The sequence below is a fragment of the Castanea sativa genome, chromosome 11 (assembly GCF_040712315.1).
Source record: "Castanea sativa cultivar Marrone di Chiusa Pesio chromosome 11, ASM4071231v1".
NCBI classification, from domain to species: Eukaryota; Viridiplantae; Streptophyta; class Magnoliopsida; order Fagales; family Fagaceae; genus Castanea; species Castanea sativa.
The window spans coordinates 34,508,392-34,533,363 of record NC_134023.1 but is presented as its reverse complement, the minus strand read 5'-3'; the positions used below and the strand labels follow the sequence as shown (position 1 = coordinate 34,533,363).

The following is a 24,972-nucleotide window of genomic DNA, read 5'->3' as shown; positions in this document are numbered from 1 at the left end:
TAGTACTTTATTTTAGCAATTGACCCGCACTACATGGTGTGACTACCTTTTTTGATGCATTATTTGAAACTAATTGTATTATATTACATTTGAAAATCTATATTTGCTTTCTACAACTTATACACTAGGAGTTGTGATTTTAATTCATTGGTGTGACTACTCTTAATGCATTGTTAGAAATGTTTCTTATAACATAGTTAATGTTTTTACTTTACCATTTTAATATTGTATTATTTTTATATTTGTGCAGATTTCTTATTGGTGGCTTTTAGAGGATTTACTTTTGACATTACTTGAAGACATATGAGGACATCTTCCGTTAGTTCTAATTATATTATGCTACACTTTTTGTATTGCTATAAAACATCTTAAGTTATTGTATGTGTTGCAAACAATTATTGTATAGAAGGAGTTTGAATTGGGTACTTCTTTCATTTTTTACTTGTAGAATGTATAGATCTTTTTTTATAAATGTGTTGTTGAAATAAATGTGTTATTTAAATTTGAGGTTTTAATGACAGGTTATAGGTTAATATCAAAGCTATGAAAAAAAATAAAAACAGAAAATAAGTTTTAGCGACAAATATTTTCGTCACAAATATAGCAACAAAAAATTGTTCTAGTGACGAAATATTTCGTCGCTAAATGTAGCAAAATTTTGTAAGAAATGGTTTTAGTGACGAAAATTTTCGTCACTGTATGTACCTGGAGTTTCTTAAAAATAGTTTTAGTGACGAATTTTTTCGTCACTATATGTACCCAAAATAGTTTTAGTGACAATTTTTCGTCACTAAATATAATTTAATAAACTGAAATGTTTTTAGTGACGAAATATTTTCGTCACTAAATAGTGTTTTTAGCGAGGAAAATATTTAGCGACGAAACATTTTTGTCGCTAAAAGTTTTTTCTTTTTAAACCAAATCAGACTTTTAGTGACGAAATTTTTCGTTGCTAGAACATTTAGCGATGGGGTTTCAGGGACGAAATGAGTTTCGTCGCTAAAAGTCTGATTTCGTCGCTAAAGGTTCTTAGTGACGAAAAACTGGACTTTTAGTGACGAATTTTTGCCTCACTGAAAATACATTTTGTTGTAGTGTTGAACTCCGGGATTGAATCTGAATCCACATCCACATCCACATCCACTCTATCAAATCTTATAAGAGATGATGAATCAGGGAAATGATTACTTTTTACGGCCGCGTAAGCATCTCGACTATCCTCCTCCAAATTTAATCCACCAGAAGAACTTCCAATCCCGGTGGGTGTACAATTATTGTTACCGTTAGAAATACTGAGTAAGTGTAGTATTTCTCAAGTAATAGAATATACATGAATGCCTTTATATAGGAGGCAAAGTGTGCAATACAAGTAAACAAGGTGGGCCTAAAGCCCACATACCCTAATACACGTTAACAGCCCCCCTCAAACTCAAGGTGGATGTGAGACTAACTTGAGGTTGTCAACCAAAGTATGAAGGCATCCTTAGGATGTGACTTGGTGAAATCATTAGAGGAGACTGAGATCAGCTTGAGAGCACCATGAACAAGATGATAACGGATAAAATGACAATCGATTTTGATGTGTTTAGTCCGTTCATGGAAGACATCATTGTAAGCAATATGAATGACACTCTGGTTGTCATAATAAAGAGGAGTAGCAGAGAATGTGGCACACCTAACTCTTTAAGAAACCATCATAGCCAGAGGAGCTCAGATGTGGTATTAGCAAGGACACAATATTTTGCTTCAGTACTAGCGCGGGCCACATGAGTTTGTTTCTTGCTTCGCCAAGAAATCAAAGAAGAACTAAGAAGAAAGCAATAACCAATGGTGGAGCTGTGATCAGTAGGATCTCCTGCCCAATCAGCATTAGAAAATGCACAAAGAATAAGAGGAGACTGAGCAGAGTAAAAAAGACCATGGAAGAGAGTGCCCTTTAGGTATTGAAAAATGCACAGAACAACAGCATAGTGAGTCGATCATGGAGCAGATAGATACTGGCTCACTTGGTGAACAACATAGGAAATGTCTGAATGAGTGATAGTGAGATAAACTAGGCTGCCAACCAAGCATCTATAAAGAGAGGGATTAGACAATGGTTTCCCCCTATGAAAGTCAGATGTGCATTAAGCTCAACTGAAGTGTTAGCAGTCTTGCTATCAGTGAGTCCAGCTTGAGACAAGAGTTCAAAGGCATACTTGGCTTGAGTAATATAAAGTTCATCTATAGAATGAGTGATTTCAAGACTCAAGAAGTAGTTGAGATGTCCAAGATCTTTCATCTCAAACTGCTGATTGAGACAATCTTTGAGTTCTTGAATGCCACTAAGGTCATTACCAATTATGATCATATCATCCATATACAAGAGAAGTAAAATAGTGTCTTTATTAGTGTGATGAAGAAATAAGGCAGAATCATAATGACTAGCCATATAACCCAAGCGAGAGATGGTAGAGTTGAATTTCGCAAACCAAGCTTGTGGAGTTTGTTTAAGGCCATAAAGTGCACATCGAAGGTGACAAAGATTGTTTGATTCAACAGAGAGATCACGAGGAGGTTGTATATAAAATTCTTCACTTAAATCCCCATTAAGGAATGTATTTTTGACATCCATCTAAAAAAGGTCCTACTTACTGGCAGCAGCAACAGCTAAGAGTGCATGAATATATGAGATACAAGCAACCTGAGCAAAGGTCTCTTCATAATCAATCCCATATTCCTGTGTAAAACCTTTTGCAACAAGACGAGCTTTGTAGCACTTAATGAACCCATCAGAACGAGTTTTAATCTTGTAGACCCACTTACAACCAACCACAGATTTCACAGGGGGGAGAGTCACCAAATTCCAAGTATGGTTTTTAGATAATGCATTAAGTTCCTCTTTCATTGTAATCTGCCATAAAGGGTCAGTGGAAGCCTCACAATAGGTGTGAGGCTCGTGCAGTGTAACAATGATAGTCAAGTAAATGTGCAGGAATGGATCTTGCTTGAGTTGAGTGACAAGGTGGAATGTCTTGTGCAAGATCTTTAGGCAGAGCAGGAGTAAAGGACCCAAGCTCAGGGTTGGGTGGCTCATCTTTGACCTGTTCATCTTCGACCTGTTCATTAAAGCGTGAACTAGGAAAGGGATCAAAGGTATTTGCTGGTTGGATAGAGAAGTCTATAGAAGAATCAAGAGCAACCACAGAAGGATCAAGAGCAGCTACAGAAAAAATGTGCCTCATCTGGAAAAAGATCTAAGACAAAGGAGGAAGATAGGGAGGCACGGAAGTGAGAAAGCTTGACAAAGGAGCAATGTTCCCAAAAGATGACATTGCGGGAAATACAAAGACGATAAGAGATAAGATCATAACATCGATACCCCTTTTGAGTTTTTCCATAGCCAAGAAAACAACAAAGCCTTGACTGAGACTCAAGTTTGTTATGCTCATGTGGTTGAAGAAGAACGAAACAAGCAGAACCGAATGAGCGCAGGTGGTGATAGTTTAGAGGTGACCCAAAAAAGCGCTCATATGGAGTTCGATTTTGAATAATAGGACTAGGAATGTGATTAATAGCATGAAGAGCAGCTTCGCCCCAAAAAAGAGTAGGAACTTTGGTAGAGAGAAGGAGAGCACAAACAGTGTCAAAAACATGACGAAGTTTTCGTTCGACTCTACCATTTTGCAAAGAGGTACCTGGACAAGTTAGTTGATGAACAGTGCCATAGGAATGCAAAATAGCTTGGAAAACATATTGAGTGTACTCAAAAGCATTATTAGATTGAAAATTTTTGATACGTTTGGAAAATTGAGTTTCAACCATTTTTGCAAAATTAGAATATACTTGCAATATTTCAGAACGATGTTTCATATGAAAAATCTAGCTATAGTGGGAATAATCATTAACAAAGACAACAAAATATTGAGATCTACCAATACTAGAGACAGAGGAAGGCCCCCCAGACATCATAATGAATTAAGTCAAAGATATCAGTGAACATTGATTCACAAGTATTGAAAGGCAAAACTGGTTGTTTTCCTAACTGACACGAAACACAATCAAAATTTTCTGCAGACACTGAACCTAACAAACCTTTAGACGTCAAGTGTTGTACCCGAGAGGAAGAGGCGTGACCAAGTCGGGCATGCCAAAACGCTAGGGAAGGATAGAAGAAACTGTAATAATCAAAGATAATGCGATAACCCAACTCAGCTAATTGTCCCACAAAAAATAAATTGTAAGAAAGGTCAGGAACATTAAAAACCCTAGGAATTGAGAGGTTGGAGGTTGAAACGGAACCTATATTATGACCAGACATTGTGGAACCATTTGTTGTGCGAATATTAAGAGGGTGTGGTGCATGTTTAAGGTCAGAAAATAAGGACGAGTGAGGTGTCATGTGATTGTAACAAGCAAAATCCATAAGCCAAGAGAAATGAGACATACCAAATAAAGCTGAGAGAGAAAAGGAATAAGATGCATTACCAACCATACGAATGACATTAGCGATGATGTTTTTATGGTCATCTGAGGAAATGGTGAAAGTGCGTCCTGAAGACTTAGACTGTACAGAGACGGGAACCATTGGTTGGACACTCTCAGTATTAGCAATAGTAGTAGCAAAAACAGCTGATTTGTCATGATGATAGCAAGTCTCAATATTGTGGCCAAAACGTTTACAAAAATTGCAAAAACATTTACTGAATTGTTGGCGAAAATTATTGCAACAAGAAGAAGACATGTCCTTATTCTTCATTTAGAAGCAAAATATGCAAAACTGGACTAGAAAAATGAAATCTATGCGATAAACTAGGTAAGGAGCACCTGGACTGCAAAAAGTCAACGGTCAAACCGAAAAGCCACGGTCAAATGGTCAACGGTCAACTGTGGCAGAAGTCAACAATGATGTTGGCAGGATGATGTCATCAAACAAATAGGGCTGATGTCAGCTGTCAGCAGATGATTTAGCTAGGGCTGACGTGTCTGGTGATGACGTCACAGATGACATCAGTGAGATTCCCAGTGGTGCGTGCAGCGCGTGATCTGGACGCGCCAAGCTTCTTCTGGCACATGTAGCGCGTGAATGGATCTCGCCATTTTCAACCGGCACGTGGGAGCACGTGGAGTGTCCTATGTGAACGATTTCAGCTAGGATGAGTAGATCGGATGACAATCTACACAATGATATATCTTGTGTTTTGATTGGAGGTTCGAAGTGAAGATTCGATGAGGGTAGTGATCTTTGTGGCGGAGAGTGAGCTTGTGGCGGCGAAGATTCAACCTTGAGGACCTTTAACGGCGACAAAGCAGTTAGGAGTGGGCACCAAAAAGAAAGGTTTACTGACCAGAGAAGTTAAGGCAACGGAAAATACCAATAAAGACAAAAACTACAAAACACAAGAAAATTAAAGCAATGACTCTGATACCATGTTAGAAATACTTAATAATTGTATTGTATTTCTCAAGTAATAGAATATACATAAGTGCCTTTATATAGGAGGCAAGGTGTGCAATACAAGTAAGTGTGTTATACAAGGAAACAAGGTGGGCTTAAAACCCACATACCCTAATACATGTTAACAGTTACCATACCCAATTAAAAAAAGCAGATGGATTACAATTAGCCATAGTATCACTGAGAGTTGCTTCCCTGTACTGAAAACACAGTAAGTGAAAAAGATTAGAGCAAGGAAATTTTTTTTTTGATGGAAATGAAGTCTAGGAAGATGAAAATGGAGTGCGGCTTTACCTTTAAGAAGCAACGAGATGCATCATAGCAGCCCACAGATTCACTCACTCATCACTAGGTTAGAAACATTACTCTATACCTATTACCGTATGCGTCAGTCGTCACAGGTTGAAATTTCTGACTTCTAGAGGGTCTTCTCCTATCAGCATGACTTTACGAATTGCTTTTGAAGTCTTACTTTATAAAATATGTGGATATTTTTATATAAATATATATAGAAACTTCTATTCTATCCGTTGATTAGACGACTTTTTTTTTATATATATATTATGAAACAGAAAAATATTATTAGATGGTGTTTTTTTTTTTTGAGAGAGAGTTTCAACCTATGGTGTCCGCTCCTGATGATAGCTCTTTATCATCAAACCAAGACACCAATCAGTTTTTGGTGTAGGCGGAGATTGAACTCCAGATCTCTTATTCAACCATAAAAAACATTACCAGTTGAGCTAGCTGGAACCCACTTAGATGGTGTTTATTACATACAACTTGTCACACACAAACTTACTCATATTTTGAACTAATAAACTAAAAATACAAGATGGGGAGAAAGCCTAGCTATCCAACTGAGCTTCTTCACTGATTACATTTACAAAATACTTACAAAAATAAAAAATAAAAAAGATTACATTTACAAAAGAAAGGAGCCCATGTCCAATATCAAAGGAACCTGAAAAGGAATTTGCTAAAGACCATAAAGAGCTTGTCCTATATTTGCTTCTCTATTGACCCATACTTTTAGTTTTCCATAAGTATTGTGAATTAAAAATATGACAAATCTTACTGTTTATTTACACTATCAAAGGGTTGTAAGTTAAACAAAAAAGGAAAACCTTTGAACATTTTCTTAGAGCATTCACAACAAGGTTGCTAAAAAATTATACCTTTCATCAACTCAAAACACTATTTTATCTATTTTAACAACTTACTTTATAATATACTCAACATTAAAAGTTTTATATTTTTTACTACTTCATTAAAATATTATTTCTTTATTATTTTTTATTCTTAATCTACATCTCTTCTTCTCTCTTTCTTCCTCTCTTTTCCTCTATGTGTATCTCTCTTATCCCAAACAAAAACACCCAACCCACCACTCACGGCCACCTCAGCCACCACCACCATCAGAAAACCAAACCCATTACAAAACTGGAACTTGCTACCATTGCCCACACCCACTGCCAGCAGCCACCACCACCCACAACCTCAACCCCCAACCACCAAAATCACAAACAAGTCACAAACCCAAAACCATATCACAAACAAATTAGAAACCCAAAACCAAATCACAACCAAATTACAAACCCAAAATCAAATCACAACAAATCATAAACTCAAACCAACAATCGCTGAATCACCAAGAACAAACAAAAACAAAATCCTATCAGACCCACGAAGAATAGAAAAATAAAAACAAAAACATCAAAACCCATGAAGCACCACGAGGAGAGAGAGATAGAGAGAGAGAGAGAGAGAGGGGGAGAAGGTTAGAGTCGGAGCCACCATGTGAGAGGAGAGAGCTGTGACAAAGGCGCAGGAGAGAGAGAAGAGAGAAGAGAGAAGTGAGAGAGGAGAGAGAAGAGACTGAGGAAAAGAGAGAAAGAGAAGGAGAGATGTTGGTGGAATAAAAAATTGATTTTTTTATGTTTAACTTGATGCTACTATAGATAACAACTAACTATAGCTGAAACCTAAAATATTTTCAGTCCTTTAGTTTAAAAAACTCAGTTTACTTTAGTACTTTTGTACTTGGCTTTTATAACTTTTATGATGCATTTAGTTTATCTATTGCCTTCCTGCTATAGTTTCTCTTTATTGCATCATATGCTTGTTGGACATGCAATTAGTTTTTGCATTGCACTTAATTTCTTGCATGTCCAGATGTTCATTTACTCAATAAATGTTCATTGTATTCATTTCTTAATGACTGTTCCTGTATGATCAAGCTATGCTTTATGTTTATATCTTAATTGGTTTTACTTGATCGCACTTTACTTGTTCTATATACTTGGTTTCTACTTGTCACAAGCTTAATGAAGTTATTTGTTATGTGCAAGTGTTTCAGGTTATAGGTATATATGGTACAAGTTCTTCACAAGTTTTAGATTTAGGTGTGAATGAGTTTTGCCTCTGTTTCCAAACTCACATTTATGTCTAGAATCTGTTTAGGGGTTTTGTCATGGAATAGCCAAAGGAGGAGATTGTAAAATTGTGATTTACATATATGTTTTTGTTGATTTTATTTCGTGTTACATTTGATTGTATTTTGTTCAATCATTTTCTTGTATGTTTGTGGGATTTAATGTAAGGGTTGAGTGTGGGATTTTGTTGAAGAATTGTGACGACAGTGAAGTTCGCGACTTGCTCACAATTGGCTCGTGAGTGGAAAACCCGCAAAAGGCCACGTGAGAAGCACATGCTGGAAGCTAAACAGACTTATGCTAAGCTGGTTTTCTCAAATCACTTTGCGACTTGGCCAACTCGCTAGTGACCCACAAAACTCTCTTCCTAGATGATTTTAATTGTGATTTCCTCATTTCTTTACCCACACTATATAAGCCCCCACTACCCACGAAATTGTAAAGAGACTTTTAAAGAGAAAACCCTAGAAATACACTTAAAAGTTAGAGATTATAAACCCACAGTTAACTACACGATTTCTCTTAGTTTTCCTCTACTTCTAAGTCTCCAATTACAAATCTTTGAGAGGTTCTTAGCTCAAACACTTATCTCACCCAATCTGAGTGTTGAGAGAAGTTTTGGTGCATGTGGGAAGCATTGGAAGAAGCCATTGATTGGCAGATGCAATTTGGAGTTAATTGCGGGATTCGAATAACTAGTGAAGACAAGACTCAGTGATGTCCATTGGGAGCTGGAACTCGGAGGGTTCAAGTACATAGAGTAAATTAGGCTCGGATGGTCTTTTTGATATCCTTGTACTCCAACTTTATTCACTAGTGGATCATTTCGGCTTGAAGGGCCGCATAGAGGTTTTTCGTCAAGTACTTCGGTTTCTTCTTCAATAACACGTCTCGGTGTTATCTCGTTGTTTGCATCTCTCTTTCCTTACTCTTTATACTTTATACTTATTGTTTATTGTATATGCATTCGCTTTAGAGTAGTTCTGACCTTATTGCGTTACACTTACTCTTATTCTTATTCTGCACTTATTTAAGTAAGGTAAAAGCAATCTAGCCATTTGTTTAAAATTGGAGGTCTAAACAAGCAATAATATTTACACTATTTGAACTTTCAGTTTCTTCTACCTTATCCAGATTGGATGCACAAGATACTCCTTCAATTTCATATTGCATGGACTAGTGTAGTTCATTAGAGAGTGTAGATTCTATGCAAACTTTATTTCCATACAGTCAAAGTGCTATACTGAGTTATGTAACCATGTCAAAGTGGGGGCGTGAATTGTGATAAGAATTCAGCAGTATTCTCCATCACATTTGGTACGATTTTTTTAGGAAGAAAATAACTTTCCTTCAATTCAAAATGTCAATTAAACCATCATATGAGATAATACAGAGAAGTATATATAGTGAAATAATATGAAGTTTAGTTTAGGAGACTTAAGCTCTATTTATTACAATGAAGAAATAAATTATAAGAAATATGTAATTAAGCCCAGACTATATATCAACACGAATCCAAGGACCAGACATGTCATTCGCAATCCAAATTGTGAACAGCCGTGGTTTCCAATTGAACAGTCATTGTACAGTTCATCTTTGCAGTCTTGCGCTTCTTCATCACCTTCATCAGTGTCACCTTACCTCTCAAACTCGCAAGACCAGTCAGTGTCAAATTCCCAGATTTTAGCTCATTGCTCAGCTTTGCACTATCTGTGACCCCATTGGAGCTAATGTCAATTGTGACATTAAACGTCTTGGTCTTCCTAGCATTGGCACGTCCCTTAATGATATCACCATCACCCACTATCACATCCCCATAAGTCACATTAGTAGTGCTATCATCAAACCTGAAATGGCCAAAATTCTTATTCTTCACTGCAATTTCAGCAATTAAATTCATGCTGAAGGTAGGAGAGCCTGTTGTATTATACTTGAGATTTTGGACCGTCGCCGATGTTAGCCTTACGCTTGGAGTTTTGATGCGCATTACTGTCAATGCGAAAACAAGAATTATTATGGTCTGGAACACTACCCCAGCAATGATATATGCATAACATTTCATGTTTTGCATGTTCTTCAATTTCTGAGACTCCAACATGGTTGGATATATGTGGGATTGGTCTATAATTTCAAGGGCCTAGCTAGGTGGTTCCTTTTTATGTTTTTAGTTGGATTGATGTAACGGGTTTGGTTTCTCTTATTATATATAGCAACTTGAGGAACCAAGGACTTCCACATATCTTTGATATTCATGGAAAATGAACATTATTAATGTGCAATACTTTTCTTACATATTGGGCGTGTTGAATACGAGAATTTTGGTATTGCCATTTGTCAATAGAGGAGCTTGGACGATATTAAAATCTGAACAATTAATGCTCCAAAAGAGCCTGTGATGTGAAATTTCCCTATTGGCCCAACTCAGCAATCTAGAAACAAGTTCATCTAGATTGCTGAGTTGGACCAATAGGGAAATTTGTTCCTGAAAAAGCCTGTGATTTGAATGGTGACTCACGCGTCTAACCTCCTAAAGTCCAATTACCGCGTCTTAGTCCAAAAATAAAATCAAGTTGGCAAGGCTTGACTTACAGGTTCCACGTTCCATCATGTCTTTTTTTTTTTTTTTTAAATTTTATGAATCACGTTCCATCATGGCTACTAAGTTCATACATATGCCAAGATATGAAAACTCACGGTCGACTTTGACAAACCTTGCTCAAATATCAATCTCCCAATTAATAATAGAGAAATGATATGTCCACAATATTTTTACAACATTTTTACAACAAATCCTAAGTGGCAAGTTGTTACTGGTTGTTATTGTTGAGACAAAAAAGTAATCTTAGTGTTAGATTCAAATTTGAACCTATAACAACTAACCACCTATGATTTGTTGTAAAATTGTTGTAAAAATGTTGTGGATGTAGCACCTCTCTTAATAATATAATATATATCAGCTTGTTTTTCTGAACTTTTTGTTTGTTTGCTGGTTGATTTACTATTTGTATTGACTTTCTTTCTCACAATTAACATCAAAGCTATATGGAATCTAGTAAACCCATTCATTTCCTTGATAGTGACGTGACATTTCACACTTGGAGGGCTTACCCGGTTTTTTTCTTTTTTGGTTAAAATTGGAGGATTTTCTGCATTGGTAGTGAAGTTTAACCAGTGAAATTGGGGGAGTTTGAATGTTTGATGCAATAATTGACTAATTGCCCAAATTGTTATTACTGCAATAAATGAATCAAAATGTTTAAGGATAATTTGCATTCCGCTTAGGAGACATGTATTTATATTTGCTTATTTAATAAATTAGTTAGAGTAATTATTGGATACTTTCGGAGTACTATAAATGTATACTCCTCTCACTCACATAACTGTAGATTTCACTAATTAAATTTATGGTATGAGTCACAATTTATGTGAGATGTGAGAGGACGCATTTATAGTACTCCCGGAGTATTCAATAATTTTCCAATTAGATAAGTTCAAGTCAAAGTTTATGCTCAATTCTTAAAAAATAAAAAAAATAAACCATAGTACGTGTTCGTAAATAAGCTTAGTATACTTGTATAAAAATATACATTTATATGCTTACTATTAGATTATGTAAGTTTGTAAATTTTTCTCAAAAAATGTAAGTTTGTAAATAAGTTAAAAGATAATAAATTATTATTAGTAATATATTGATAATATATAAATAGTCTATTTAATAGTAAAAATGATATATATAACTTTATACAATGTACGTAATATTAGTGAATTTAGCTGTATAAATTCATAAAAGAAAATCATTCTAATTAACTCAAATTATATAATATCAACTATGACTTAGTAATTAAGTTTTAGAATAGATTTGTGAAGGGGTAGAAAATTATAGATGTAGTGTTTATAGGAAAAGAATAAAATAATCAAGTAACTTGTAATCAATTTTTTATTATTATAAGAAAGTGAACAAATCTTGAATATGTAATCTAATTTTTTGAATAGCTTGAATTTGACTCTTCTTCAAAATAAAATTAAAATAACAATCCCGAAATTTTAATACTTGGTCCAACGATTACAACCTTACTTGTTATCATGTATAAAATATTCACATAATTGAAAATTTCAAGCCACACTTCTGTTCAATTAAGTCCTTTACATTCATTTGTATAATAATAATAATAATAATAATAATAATAATAATAATAATAATAATAATAATAATAATAATAATAATAATAATTGTAGGGACACGATTTAGTACCTTAGCCCAAAAGAAAAAAGATTATAGGTCCAAAAAACCCAATACAATGAATTTGTGGAGAGTGGGTTGGAAAACTAGGTTCTAATGAGTTTGGATAACAATCATAGTGGACCAAGATGACAATAGAATAAAGATGAAACAATTTTATCTAAGGAAAACCGTCCTCGGACTCGATCCAAGGAGGTCGATTCTAATTTATCTCACTTAGGGACTAATTACAAATACTATTTTTGACTCTATCTCGTTTTTCCCTTTTTTCCCCCTAATCCACTATTCTCAGAGTCCTCCCTCTCTTTTATACTATTCTCCTTCATTTATCTCTACCGTCCACATGTAGATTAGATTGCTGATATTGATCCTTATCCCATCAGCACTTTCCTAAAGTCTTGGGTACTAGCTGTAAGGCTGAAGATTACTGTTCAAGTATCACTTCCTCATTAATGCGGCCAAAGAGTTAGCTACAGAGTTAGATATTTCATAGCTTCCCTTTGTATTGTACTCTCACGAGGCATATTTTTACTAATAGAATCTCTTGGAATGTTGCTTTTGGAGGGCAGACCGTACTTTCTGACCCTGGCTTCGTTCAGCCGAGGAAGCATCCCTCCTCGGACCATCATAACCAGACCCCTCCCTTTATTCATCTATGCCGACCTTCATAACAATGTCTTCCTATCCTTGAACATCTAGTGTGCTCGGACTTGGCCCTCGGCCCAATATATACTATTGGGCCTGTCACCACTACAGTAATAATAATAATAATAATAATAATAATAATAATAATAATAATAATAATAAAAGGCCGTATACCGTATTTGACAAAGAAATTGGCCAGCCAATTCAGGCAATGCTCCTGTTTAAGCCTGAAATGCATGTCATATACGTACGGTATTTGATAAAATTGACTCTTAACTTCCCCCATAAGAATTGGCCAACTAGCTTTTTTCAACTCGTTTTTCTTTAATTAGAAAAGAAAAATCGATCAAGTTCCAAAAATTGACATTGAACGTAGAGGAATCTCAAGATTCTCATCACCATGACTAATTTTACCTCATCACCATGACTAATCTTACCCATTGGAAATATCCAATAAAATTGGAATGATAACAGAAAACCTGAAGAGAATTACATTTTAAAGTCTATGCTTAGTAAAACAAATTAAACCTTATAGTTTTCAAAGTAACAAATTGAACCTTATATCTACAAAAGTAATAAATTATATATTGAGATTTCAAAAAGTAACAAATTAAACCCCAATTCATATTAAACTCAAAACACAACACAATTCTACATAAATGGACCGAGGTTTAATTTGTTACTTTTTAAAGTGTTGGGATTTAATTTGTTATTTTTAAAACTATATATATGATTACACTCCTAAATTATGGGTTTAAAGTGTAATTTACCTAAAATCTTTAAGAAAATGCTCCCTCTCTCTCTCTCTCAAAACATATAGTTAATTACCTTTGACACTTTTGAGCTCTATGCAGATTTTTTTTAAGCTCTCTCTCTCTCTCTCTCTCAAAACATATTGTTAATTACCTTTGACACTTTCGAGCTTAGTGTAGATTTTTTTAAGTGACCTAGAAAATATTCTTGTACACTACCTGGCCTCATATGTAATATACAGATGGGCCTATACGATTTTTAAGAGATCTAGGAAAAAAAAAAGATCTTTTTTTTTTCTTTTCTTTTTATCAATACCCATGGTTATTCACAAAAAAAAAAAATAAAAAATAAAAAACTAAAAACAATGCAAGCATTATTTTTTGGTAAATAATATATAGTAGTTAAAAATAACTACTTTTACTTTATATAATAGTATATAACTAGCTAAGTACAAACCCGCATTTTGTGTGGTAAAATGAATGATAATTTTTATTTTTTTTAATTTTTTTATACAATATAAAAGTTCTACTCTAGCCTAATCTAAGTATATATGTGTGTGTGAAACTCCCTCGTAAAGACTTGAACCCCAGCCCTTCCCCCCCCCTCCACACTCCACAAGCACTTATACTTATGAAGTGATCATCGCATCAAGACTAATAGATTTTCTAAGCTCCAATTAATACAGGACACATGGCTTCTCACTCTTAACAGAATTAACACTAATCATCTCTCATTAAACTGCATGTCGTGTGACTCAACTCCTCAATCAAAGTACAAGTCGTTTAGCAACACTGAATACAACACTACTTGACCAGAGTGCTATTTGCAGAATGAATACTATCTGTAGAATACTAAGTGCCATATCTGCTATAGCTTTACATTCGCCATCAAGCTATGGGGAGGAACTCCCATTAGACTGGTAAGCAGAGCATGAAATCTGGGAGTAGGAAGGCCCTTAGTGAACAAGTCTGCCAACTGATCATGAGTAGAAATAAACTTAACAAGCATGTCTCGATTAAGCACTTTTTCCCTTATAAAATGATAATCAACCTCTATATGCTTTGTCCTAGCATGAAGAATAGGATTTGAGGCCAGAAAAAGAGATAACACATTATCACACCATAAGATTGGGGGATGATGTAAGTAAACCCCCAAATCCTTCAATTGCATTCTTAACTAATAGAGTTTAGCTACTGTAACAGCAAGAGCTCTATACTTATTTATCAAAAAAAACAGCAAGAGCTCTATACTTTGCCTCTATGGAAGATCTAGAAACAATATGTTGTTTCTTAGCTAGCCAAGTAATTAGAGAATTGCCCAAGAAAACAACCATTCCTATAATTGACTTTCTATCAATAGGGTCTTCAGCCCATCTACATCACAATATGTAGACAAAGCAAGAGAGCCCTTTTGAAAATGAACCCCCATATGTAAAGAACCTTTGGTGTACCTTAAAATTCTTTTGGCTGCAACAAGATGATGAGAAGTGGGTTGACTCATAAACTGACAAGCTTGTTGAACAAAATATGAAAGATCAGATCTATTGAAAGTCAAATATTGAAGAGCCCCAACCATACACCTATAGACAGTAGGATCAGGCAAAATTGGACTATTAGTAGGAACTAATTGATGATTAGATGAGCATGGATTGGAGCAGGGTTTACAATCAAGCATCTTGAACTTGATGAGAAGATCTTGGGCATACTTAGATTGATGAACAAATATACCACTAAGAATGTATTCAAATTGTAGGCCAAGAAAATAACTCAAAGGACCAAGATCATTAAGAGCAAAGGTGGCACTAAGCTGCTTAATGATGCCAGTGATACAGGAAGGACTGCTACTAGTGATGATAATATCATCAACACAAAGAAGAAGATAAACCACACAAGAGGAGTGAATGAGAATAAACAAATTACTATCTGCAACAGAAGTATGAAACCCAGATGGAACAACTGAGTTGTAAAACTGTCAAACCAAGCTCTTGGAGCTTACTTAAGACCATAAATGGCTTTATGAAGTAGATAAACATGATCAGGTTTAGGATGGTCTCTATAACCAGGAGGTTGACTCATGTACACCTCCTCTAGCAATACACCATACAGAAAAGCATCAGGCACATCTAATTGCCTCAAAGACCAACCAAAGTGAACAGCTACAGCCAAAATAATTCTGGCAGTTGTAGGCTTCACCACTGGGCTATAGGTCTCCTCATTATCCAAACTATACTAGTGTAAATATCCCTTTGCTGCCAATCTAACTTTGTATCTAGCTAGATTGCCATCACTATTCCTTTTAGTTTTAAAGACCAACTTACATCCAACCACATTCTTGTCAGGTGGTAAAGGAACAAGAGTCCAAGTTTGTAGCTGTAGTAAGCTAGTGAACTCTAAATTCATGGCCTCAACCCAATGTGGATGCTTGGATGCACAAAATAAGAAGATGGCTCAATGGTAGTGAAGTCAGATTGTACAGTAAGAGCTTTGAGCTTAAATATACCATTCTTGGACCTTGCAACCAAAGGGTGAACATTAGTGGAAGCAGTTGTTGAAACAAGCTTAGTAGGAACAGAAGAGACATCAGCAGGAGTTAGGGTAGAAGTAAGAGGATCAGGATCAGAAATTGAAGAAGGAAGCTCAATAAGAGTTGGGTTAAGCGGGGAAGAAGAGGAAGGAATATTAGGAGCAGGATAATAAGGTTCAACAAATGAAGTGGGAGAAGTTTCAATGGATAGTGGAAGTAAGGAAGCTAACCAAAACTCTGAAGAGGGAGTTACAAATGAAGACAGAGAAGTGGAAGAAGTGGAAGACACTAAAGTGGGAGAAGGAAAAACAGACTTATGAAAGATAGTTTGACCAGAAATATAGATTCTACCAAAATTAACATCCATGCAAATATATCCTTTAGACATAGGAGGATAATCTAAGAAAATGCATTGAGAGGACTTAGGTTGAGGTTTATGAGAAGGATATGATCTAAGCAACAAGCACAACCAAAAGCTTTTAAAGCCTGCAAAGGTGGTTTCTTATGAAATAATTTTTCCCAAGGAGAAACTAAATTCAATACAGATGATGGTACTCTATTAGTCTATTAATAAATAAAAAAATAGTAGTGCTGAAAGCATATGACCAAAAAGACAAAGGGAGTTGAGATTGATGAAGCATTGCCAAGCCACTCTCAACTATATGTTTGTGTTTCTGTTCAACAATACCATTTTGCTAAGGGGTATAGGGACATGAAAATTGATGCTAAATACCATGATCTAAACAAAGGACTTGAATTTATGATTAACATACTCACCACCCCTATCGGACCTGAAAATCTTTATAGTATAATTGAATTGATTCTCAACAAGAGATTTAAAATAAACAAAAACATTGAACACATCAAATTTATGTCTAAGCAAAAACATCCATGTAAAATGAGTAAAGTCATCCACAAAAATGACATAAAATCTGTATCCAAGTTCAGAAGTAATGGGAGCAAGTCCCCAAACATCAAAGTGAATCAATTCTAAAGGAAATGTAGAATCTTATACATGTTTTGGAACAAAAAATTTGTGCATTTTAGCACTTATACAAGCAGGTCATTGTGAATAGATGTTATTATTAACAGGAACATGAACAGACTTAAAATCAGATAAAGTTGAATGAAGAATCTTGGAGCAAGGACGTCCAAGGCTCTTGTGCTAAAGCAATGCTTGATCAGACACAGCAACAAAGCAAGTGGAACTAACTAGTGTAGAAGAGGAAAAAGTAGACAGAAGAGGAATAGGATACACTCCATCTTTACTCAATCCTTTGTAAAGAATTTTTCCCGTAGGTAAATCCTGAATTGAGAACTTGTATGCATCAAAATAGCAAAAGGCGTTATTTTGAAGGCACAATTTATGAATAGAAAGCAAATTTGATGCAAGTCGTGGAACACAAAGAATATTATTAAGCTTGAAATTATAGGAAGGTGTAACTAGCTTACCATTGCCAATGTAAGCAACTAGTAATTCAAGCCCATTACCAACTGTAACCAATTCATTACCAACTGTTAGTTGTTGATGAAGAAAAAGTTGAGCCAAATCAAGAGTGACATGATCAAATGCTCCAGTGTCAGTGAGCCAGTGTGAATTCTGATTGGAGCTAGCAGCAGCAGCCATAGAACTTGTAGCCATTAAAGCAAGTTTGGCTGGAGCATGTCTTCCTTGATAGGCAAAATTCATTCTATCATAACAATCTAGTGCAGTATGACCATTCTTGCCACAGATCTTACAAGTAGGCCTCTGACCTTGTGAATTTTGTGAACCAGGTTTAGACTAAGATTGTGATGAACCTGAACCAGTAGGAGGTCCAAGGAATGAACCTTGACCATTGCCATAAGATCCATAAGTCTGACCACCATGATTAGTACCAAAATTCCCATAGGATTGACCGTTACAATTGCTTCTACCATTGCCACGACTTTGATTATTATTATTCTTTCCTCTGCCTCAATTATTGAAGCTATTATTGAAGTGATTCATAGCCATAGCTAGTGATGTAGATTCCTAATAATCAGATCATTTCTTGATGGATCTCTCTTCAGCATCCAACAGAGTATTTTACTCTTCAAGACTAAACACAGAGCAGAATGCATCATAATCAGGAGGAAGAGCCTTGAGTGCCAGATGAATCAACTCTTCTTCATCTACACAAACAGCAACAACACTCAATTTTTCACAAATTTCTTTAATTCTTTGAAAGAAACTATCAATTGTCTTAGATCCTCTCTTGAGACTCATCAACTCATTTCTCAAACTTAGAATATGAGAACGAGAAACAGAGGCAAAGCGTTTCTCGAGTATTTTCCATACTCCTCTACCAAATTTTTGACCCACTATAAGAGCCAAAATAGGTGGCGAGGGAGTAGAATTGATGAATGTAAACAATGCTTGTTCACGATTCTTCTAGTGAATGAATTCAGGATTTGCTTTAGTGGTATAATTCCCTGAACTATCCTTTAGAAAATGATCAGGAGCTCCATTGGAGTCTTCAATGAAATTGATCATGGAGTATGCTTCCAAGATTACTTCAATCTGGTGCCTCCAAACCAAATAGTTGTTGTAGTCGAGCTTCACAGTCATCATGCTCACCAAGTTAGACAAGAGCAACAGTGAAGGATAAATGTCATGATTAGCAGCAGTGGTACTTGTAGAACCTGTAGTAGCAGAAGTTGAATTTGCAGAGGACACCATTGATGGCTTTGATACCATGAGAAGAAAGCTATTCTTGAGAGGAAATATCTGAGTTCAAGATTCTATTGAATTGTATTATTATCAGCAAAATAAGATTACAAGATTTTGTTATATTTATACATGAGAACTTGCCTAACAAACTCTAACTAACTCAGCGGGAATCACTCCAAGACTAACAGATTTTCTAAGCTCCAATTAATACAGGACACGTGGCTTCTCACTCTTAACAGAATTAACACTAATCATCTCTCATTGAATTGCATGTCGTGTGACTCAACTCCTTAGGCAGACTGCAAATCATTTAGCAACATTGAATACTGCACTACTTGACCAAAATGCTACCTACTGAATGAATACTATCTACAGAATGCTAAGTGCCATATCTGCTATAGCTTTACAACAAGCATAAACTGTAAAGCTATAGCTTATATAGAGCTTACAACAAACATAAGCTGTAGAGCTTTCCTTCACCATGCATCACCTTAGTCAAAGAAAATTAAAAATCTTTTTTTCTTTAAAAAAAAAATAAATTTTAATTACTTCTAGAAAAATTTTATATCTAAATCATGATATTTGATTTCTATATAAAAGTTGGTTTAGTTAGTATTAATTCTACTAGTCAAGTGTTAAGTCTATTTTTGTTTGAGCAGGTTGACGTTATTGGGGTGACTCTATTATTATGTGAAGTCACAAAATGATTTTGATAAATTAGATTATATTGTTTTTAGTTTAAATTTTATTTTATCCTTGATATATTATAATTTTATATTGTAAATAATATTTCTTTTAGTCATAAATATTTTTTTATTATAAATGCTTAATAATATTGTGGGGAGTAAAATGACTAAAGCGGGCATTTGGGCCTTTGGGCTCTAGCAAGGAGGGCCGATCTGTTCTTGAGCTAAGAATTTGTTAGTACTACGAATCGGCCCATACGCCGAGGGTCCGAGGACACATCCGAGGGTGAGTTTCTCCTCGGACAGACCCAAGAGAACTCGGAGATTCACTATGAAGGTTAAGGCAGAATTCCGGAAAGACTGTTAGTTAAGAGGGAGAAACCCTGAACCTTCTAGATACACCGGTGTTAGAAAAATATCATGAGCAAAGGCTGCCACCTCCACATTAAAGACTCTGCACCTACCTCCCTGGCCGCATTAATGGGGAAGTGACCCCTGAACAGTAGAACTAAAACTTCTGGTTACTATTCAAAGGCACTAAGAGAAGAAATATCTAGAGGGGAGGGGATTTGAGCAACACGTGGATAAAGCATCAGGAAAAGAAGTATTTAGGGGGGGCAGTCTGTAACCAAAGGGAGGAAAAAAAAAGAATTGTAATCTTTAAGAAAGAAAGAGAAATAATACAGAAATAGTCCTCGGCTCACGTCCGAGGAGGTCCATCTGCAATTATCATTCATTATTTACAAGTGTTTGCACACCATAGTCTGTTATCAAGTTCTCAGTACCTCTAATCTAGATTTCAAGCCCACACTCTACAAATTTCATTGTTTAAGGCTCATTGGGCCTGAGCTCATAATTGTCTTTGGGTCCAGGTGCAATTGTGCACTTACAAATATCAAGTTAGATGTGAAAATATTAATAAAAATGAGAGAATAATATAAAAATTAAGTGAATCTCACATAGGATTTGTTGATTAAAAAATTTAAAATATATATTATATAGAAAATTTATTCTAAATCTCACAAATTGAAGATAGATTCATTAAAATGAGTGGAGAAATTACATTTTACCCCCTAATTTATACACTATTTTATACTTACCCCTTAAACTATGAGAATGCACATTTACCCCCCTCTCCCTCTAAATTAGTACCTGAGTAATAGTTGCCTTGTTAAACTATGAGAATGTACACTTAGTTCCCTAAACTATTACCCTTGCAGCACTTTTCACCCATTCCATAAATAATTGTTTAGGGAAGTTAGTGTGTATTCACATAATTTAAGAGTGTAATTAATTATAATGGGGAGGTATAGTTTATGAACGTAAATGTAAAAGAGAGTATAGTTTAAGAAGGTAAAATGTGTATTTTTATAATTTAGGGGGTTAAGTATAAAAGAGAGTATAGTTTAGGGGGATAAGTGTGCATTCTCATAGTTTATGAGTTAAGTATAAAATGAAATATAATTTAGGGGAGTAAAGTGTAATTATTCCAAAATAGTTAGAAAATAATGAAATATTACAACTTAAAGATTAAAAATAAATAAATAATCAAAATTTTAATTATATAAAAATACTAAATTATTACTAAAATGCATGTATATGGTCCTCAATAATTTTTTGTAAGACGGAATAATTGAAAGTCTTCCATTTCCGTACGATTAATTAGGTTGGTGTGAATACCAAATTTGACCTTGTGACTTCTTCAATTAAAAACTAAAGTGGCTCCTAGACTTGAGTACAGGGCGTATGTGGTCCTAGTCCAGGCTTTCACTCAATGGTTGAGGAAAGTTTCACAGTTCGTACAATGTTAGGGCATTAATTAGGAACAAACCCCACCAAGAAAAAAAGGAACCACTGACAAAATCAAAATTTACAAAAATTAAAAAAAGAAAAAAGAAAAAAAGAACTTGAATGTAAAAGGTGGAAAGTGAGAAAGAAGCAACAATCAATTCTGAATATTTTAAAAGTTAAGCAATTTTTATATTGAACAGCGAGTTGATTCTATCAATTCCCTTTTTTTTTTTCTTTTTTTTTTTTTTTTTTTTTTTTGTAAAAATAGCCAGTTTGTTTTATACCCAACCTGCCAAGATTGTTGTGATTAATGGAAGGTTGGCAATGATGAAATTGAGATCGATGGCAACTTTGCTACGGCTAGTACTGTGAATATATGTTTCAACCAACTTAATTAAACTCTAAATTAAAATTTTTGTAATTTAACTGGTATATTTTTGGTGCTTTCAACAAATATTAAAAAACCCACCTCCCCTAATTATTGATTTATCCAAAAAAAAAAAAAAAAACTTGTTCGCTAATTCCATTTAACACTTAGCCTATATACTATACTATAGTATCTAAATGTTTGCTCACTATGCTTAATTTGTACCCAAATATTAGACCCCAAAAACTAATGGTAAAGTGGAGGTAAAGCAAATGAATATATAAATAAATCAATCTCTATTCCAAATCCAGAAGCAAAGGCTCAAAAAGAAAATACACATATGGCAATGAAATCAAATACATGGGCACCCTACAAAAGAAATAATTCAGACAACTAACTAAGATATACACAACAAATTATATAGTCCAGATCCAAGGAAAACTCTCCGGTTTTTCATATCTCAGTTGCACTTCAAATCTTGGATAGCACGTTGCGCCAAGTTGACTGTCATGGTGCAGCTCATTTCACCAGACTTCTTCTTCTTGATCACCTTCATCAATTGCACCTTTCCACTCAACTTAGCCTGGCTGCTCAGCATCAAATATCCAGAACCAATATCATTTGTAAGGTTTGTATTGCCCGATAACTTGTCGGAGGTTATGTCCACGGTCACATCGAATTTCTGTGTCTTTCTTGCCTTGGTTCGACCTTCAGCAATGACAGCCTCTCCAACAGGGATGCCCCCATATAAGATGGTGATATTGCTGCTGTCATACTTGAAGTGGCCAAAATTTGTGTTCTTAATGGCCACTTGGGCTACCAATCTCATATCAAAAGAAGATGAATTGGTAGTGCTAGGAGTGAAATTCTCGACAGCCACAGTGCCAAACCTGACTTTAGGACTTTTAATTTTCATCACAGTTAGTGCAAAGACCAAGATGATTATGGTCTGAAACACAATGAAAACAGCAACATATGCTAAGCATTTTGAGTTTCTCTTTCCCTCTCCCTTCATTTTGAATGATTGACTGATGTCTAATTGATAGCTTTTGTTTTTCTTTGTTCTTGTTTAATTAGAACGAAGAGATATTGCAAAAGCCTCTAAGCTGGTGAATGAGTTGTGACTTGTGAGTCCTAGAGGTAAGGCTGGGTGCATATTTATAGTTGCTTGTGTTGAATGACTCAATAACGAAGGAAATAGTTAAGTAATGAATGCAACTTAGGTGAAAGATGTATGTGGTATTTTATTTGCATTTAACCATTTTTTCAAAACGTGTTGTGGACATTTTAATTTGACGGTGTGCGTACGACGTACGACGGTGTGCAACTTAGTATATATTTGAAATTTTGGTAACAGAAGCTTCTGCTAAGCATGTACACGTACGACGGTGTGCGTCAAGCGGAAGGACAAGTATTATACAATATTGCCGACTCCAATTAATTAGGTAAATGCAACCTTTTCTTTGGGGTTTGGGGGGATGGGTTATATGGGACAATCATAAATTCATAATGAAAAACTCTCTGATATTAGCCAAAATGTTGATAAAAGTGAGACATGATAGGTATTTTTGCACGTAAGTATTATACCTTCATATGGACACTCACTAAAAAAACAAAAAGATAGAAATGTTAACGGATGTCGAGCATTAATTTATAAAGTATTTTAGAGTGTTTTTTTTTTTTTTTGGGTAGGGACACACATCTCATTTTGATAAGTGATCAGTAAGATTTGGGTTGTTACAAAGAGTGATAGAACTAGGAATTTTCGCTTGGAGGAGAGAGAACTATAGTATTCGTAAATCAAATTCAAATAAATTTAAATTACTACACTATAATATATATATATATATATATATATATATATATATATAATTTTAATTTTTATATGTCAATTCACATTTTTATATGCCCAAACTTCAAAATCATTTAAATTAGGCAAAAATAGGCAAATGCCCATTTTGAGCAAAAAAAAAAAAAAAGGCCAAATACATCCTTTCCAAAACTAATTAGGAAAATACCCTTCTTTTGAAACTCGATTTTCTCAAAATCGAGTTAAAAAAAAAATTTGGAGCCCTATAGCGACGTTTTAATGAGCCTATAGTGACGTTTTAAGGACCTCTAGTGGCATTTTGTAACTCGAGCTCCATGAAATTGAGTTATAGGTAATTTTTTTTTTTTACCTATAACTCGATTTCATAAAGCTCAAGTTCCAAAACACCGTTATAGACTCCTTAAAACGTCGCTATAGGGCTTGACTCAATTTTGAGAAAATCGAGTTTCACAAGAGGAACATTTCCCTAATTAATTTAGGAAATGGGGGCATAATGCTATTTTTTTTGCGTGGAAAGGGCATTTGCCCATTTTGGCCATTTAAATTATACATATTATATTAAAAATAAAAGCAAAATTTTGGGACAACATCATGGCTCAACCTCTAGATGGGGATACTTTAGTCCAATTATATATTAGAATATTGGTTAAATGATAATACATAATTTCATAATAGTTTAAACTTTTTGGATAAATCAAATTTATCATGAAATCAAAGTGGGCGGTCTTGAATTCAAGCCTTGTCTTCGTTGTAATTTCCATATAAAAAGTTACAAATCTCACATGTTGAGCCCCTCTTATTAAAGAGGATTGTAGGCCTACAAGTGAGGGATATTGTTAAGATATTCATTAAATGATAAAATTTACAATTTGCAAACTATTATGGTCAAATGTGTGTGTGTGTGTTTTTTTTTGGTAAAAAAAAGTGTTTTTTTTTTTTTCAAAGCAAATCCAAATCCAAATCCAAATTTTGTTTTCTTTCTATTTAAGTTGTAACTTTTAGGGCCTAAACAGTGGTTAAATATCTACATTGAAGGCATCAAGAAACTACTTAGAAACTAAAGGTTTTGTTGCCTTGATTGCAACTCAACTGATCAAACTTCATTAAAGCTTGATTCGTGGCTCAACTCCACTCGACTGATCAAGCTATGAGAAAATTGAAATCTTAGCTTGCATTCCCACATGGCCAAGAGACCTAGGGATCTATGCACTAAGAGCAACCACATCAGCTCATTTATAATTTTTGTCTATTTTACACAAAAAACCTACTTTTTCTATTTTACACCTCTACTTTTACAAAACACCCACATCAATTTATCTATTTTACACATTTATTTAATAAAATATTCCTTCTTTTACATTTTTTATTATTTATTTTCCTCCCCACTGGGTCTTCTCCGACGAGCATCTTCTCCGGCGAGCGTTTTCTCCGTCAGCCTGCATCTTCTCTGTCGAGCGTCACTGCGTCTTCTCCGGCGAGCGTCTTCTCCGTCAACCTACGTCTTCTCCGTCGAGCGTTTTCTCCGTCGAGCGTCGCTGCGTCTTCTCCGGCGAGCGTCTTCTCTGTCGAGCG

At 35.0% G+C, this 24,972-nt stretch overlaps 2 protein-coding genes across 2 annotated transcripts; both read right to left on the bottom strand.

The window, feature by feature from the left end:
• Nucleotides 1–9,403: 9,403 nt before the first annotated feature.
• LOC142616394 (late embryogenesis abundant protein At1g64065-like) lies at nt 9,404–9,970 on the bottom strand. The gene has a single exon (XM_075789256.1). It carries the CDS (start codon nt 9,968–9,970, stop codon nt 9,404–9,406), a length of 567 nt encoding a protein of 188 aa, XP_075645371.1.
• An 11,878-nt stretch (nt 9,971–21,848) lies between these two features.
• LOC142617393 (late embryogenesis abundant protein At1g64065-like) lies at nt 21,849–22,709 on the bottom strand. The gene has a single exon (XM_075790221.1). The coding sequence runs from the start codon at nt 22,582–22,584 to the stop codon at nt 22,030–22,032; it is 555 nt and encodes a 184-aa protein (XP_075646336.1). The 5' UTR covers nt 22,585–22,709; the 3' UTR covers nt 21,849–22,029.
• Between the last annotated feature and the right edge of the window lie 2,263 nt (nt 22,710–24,972).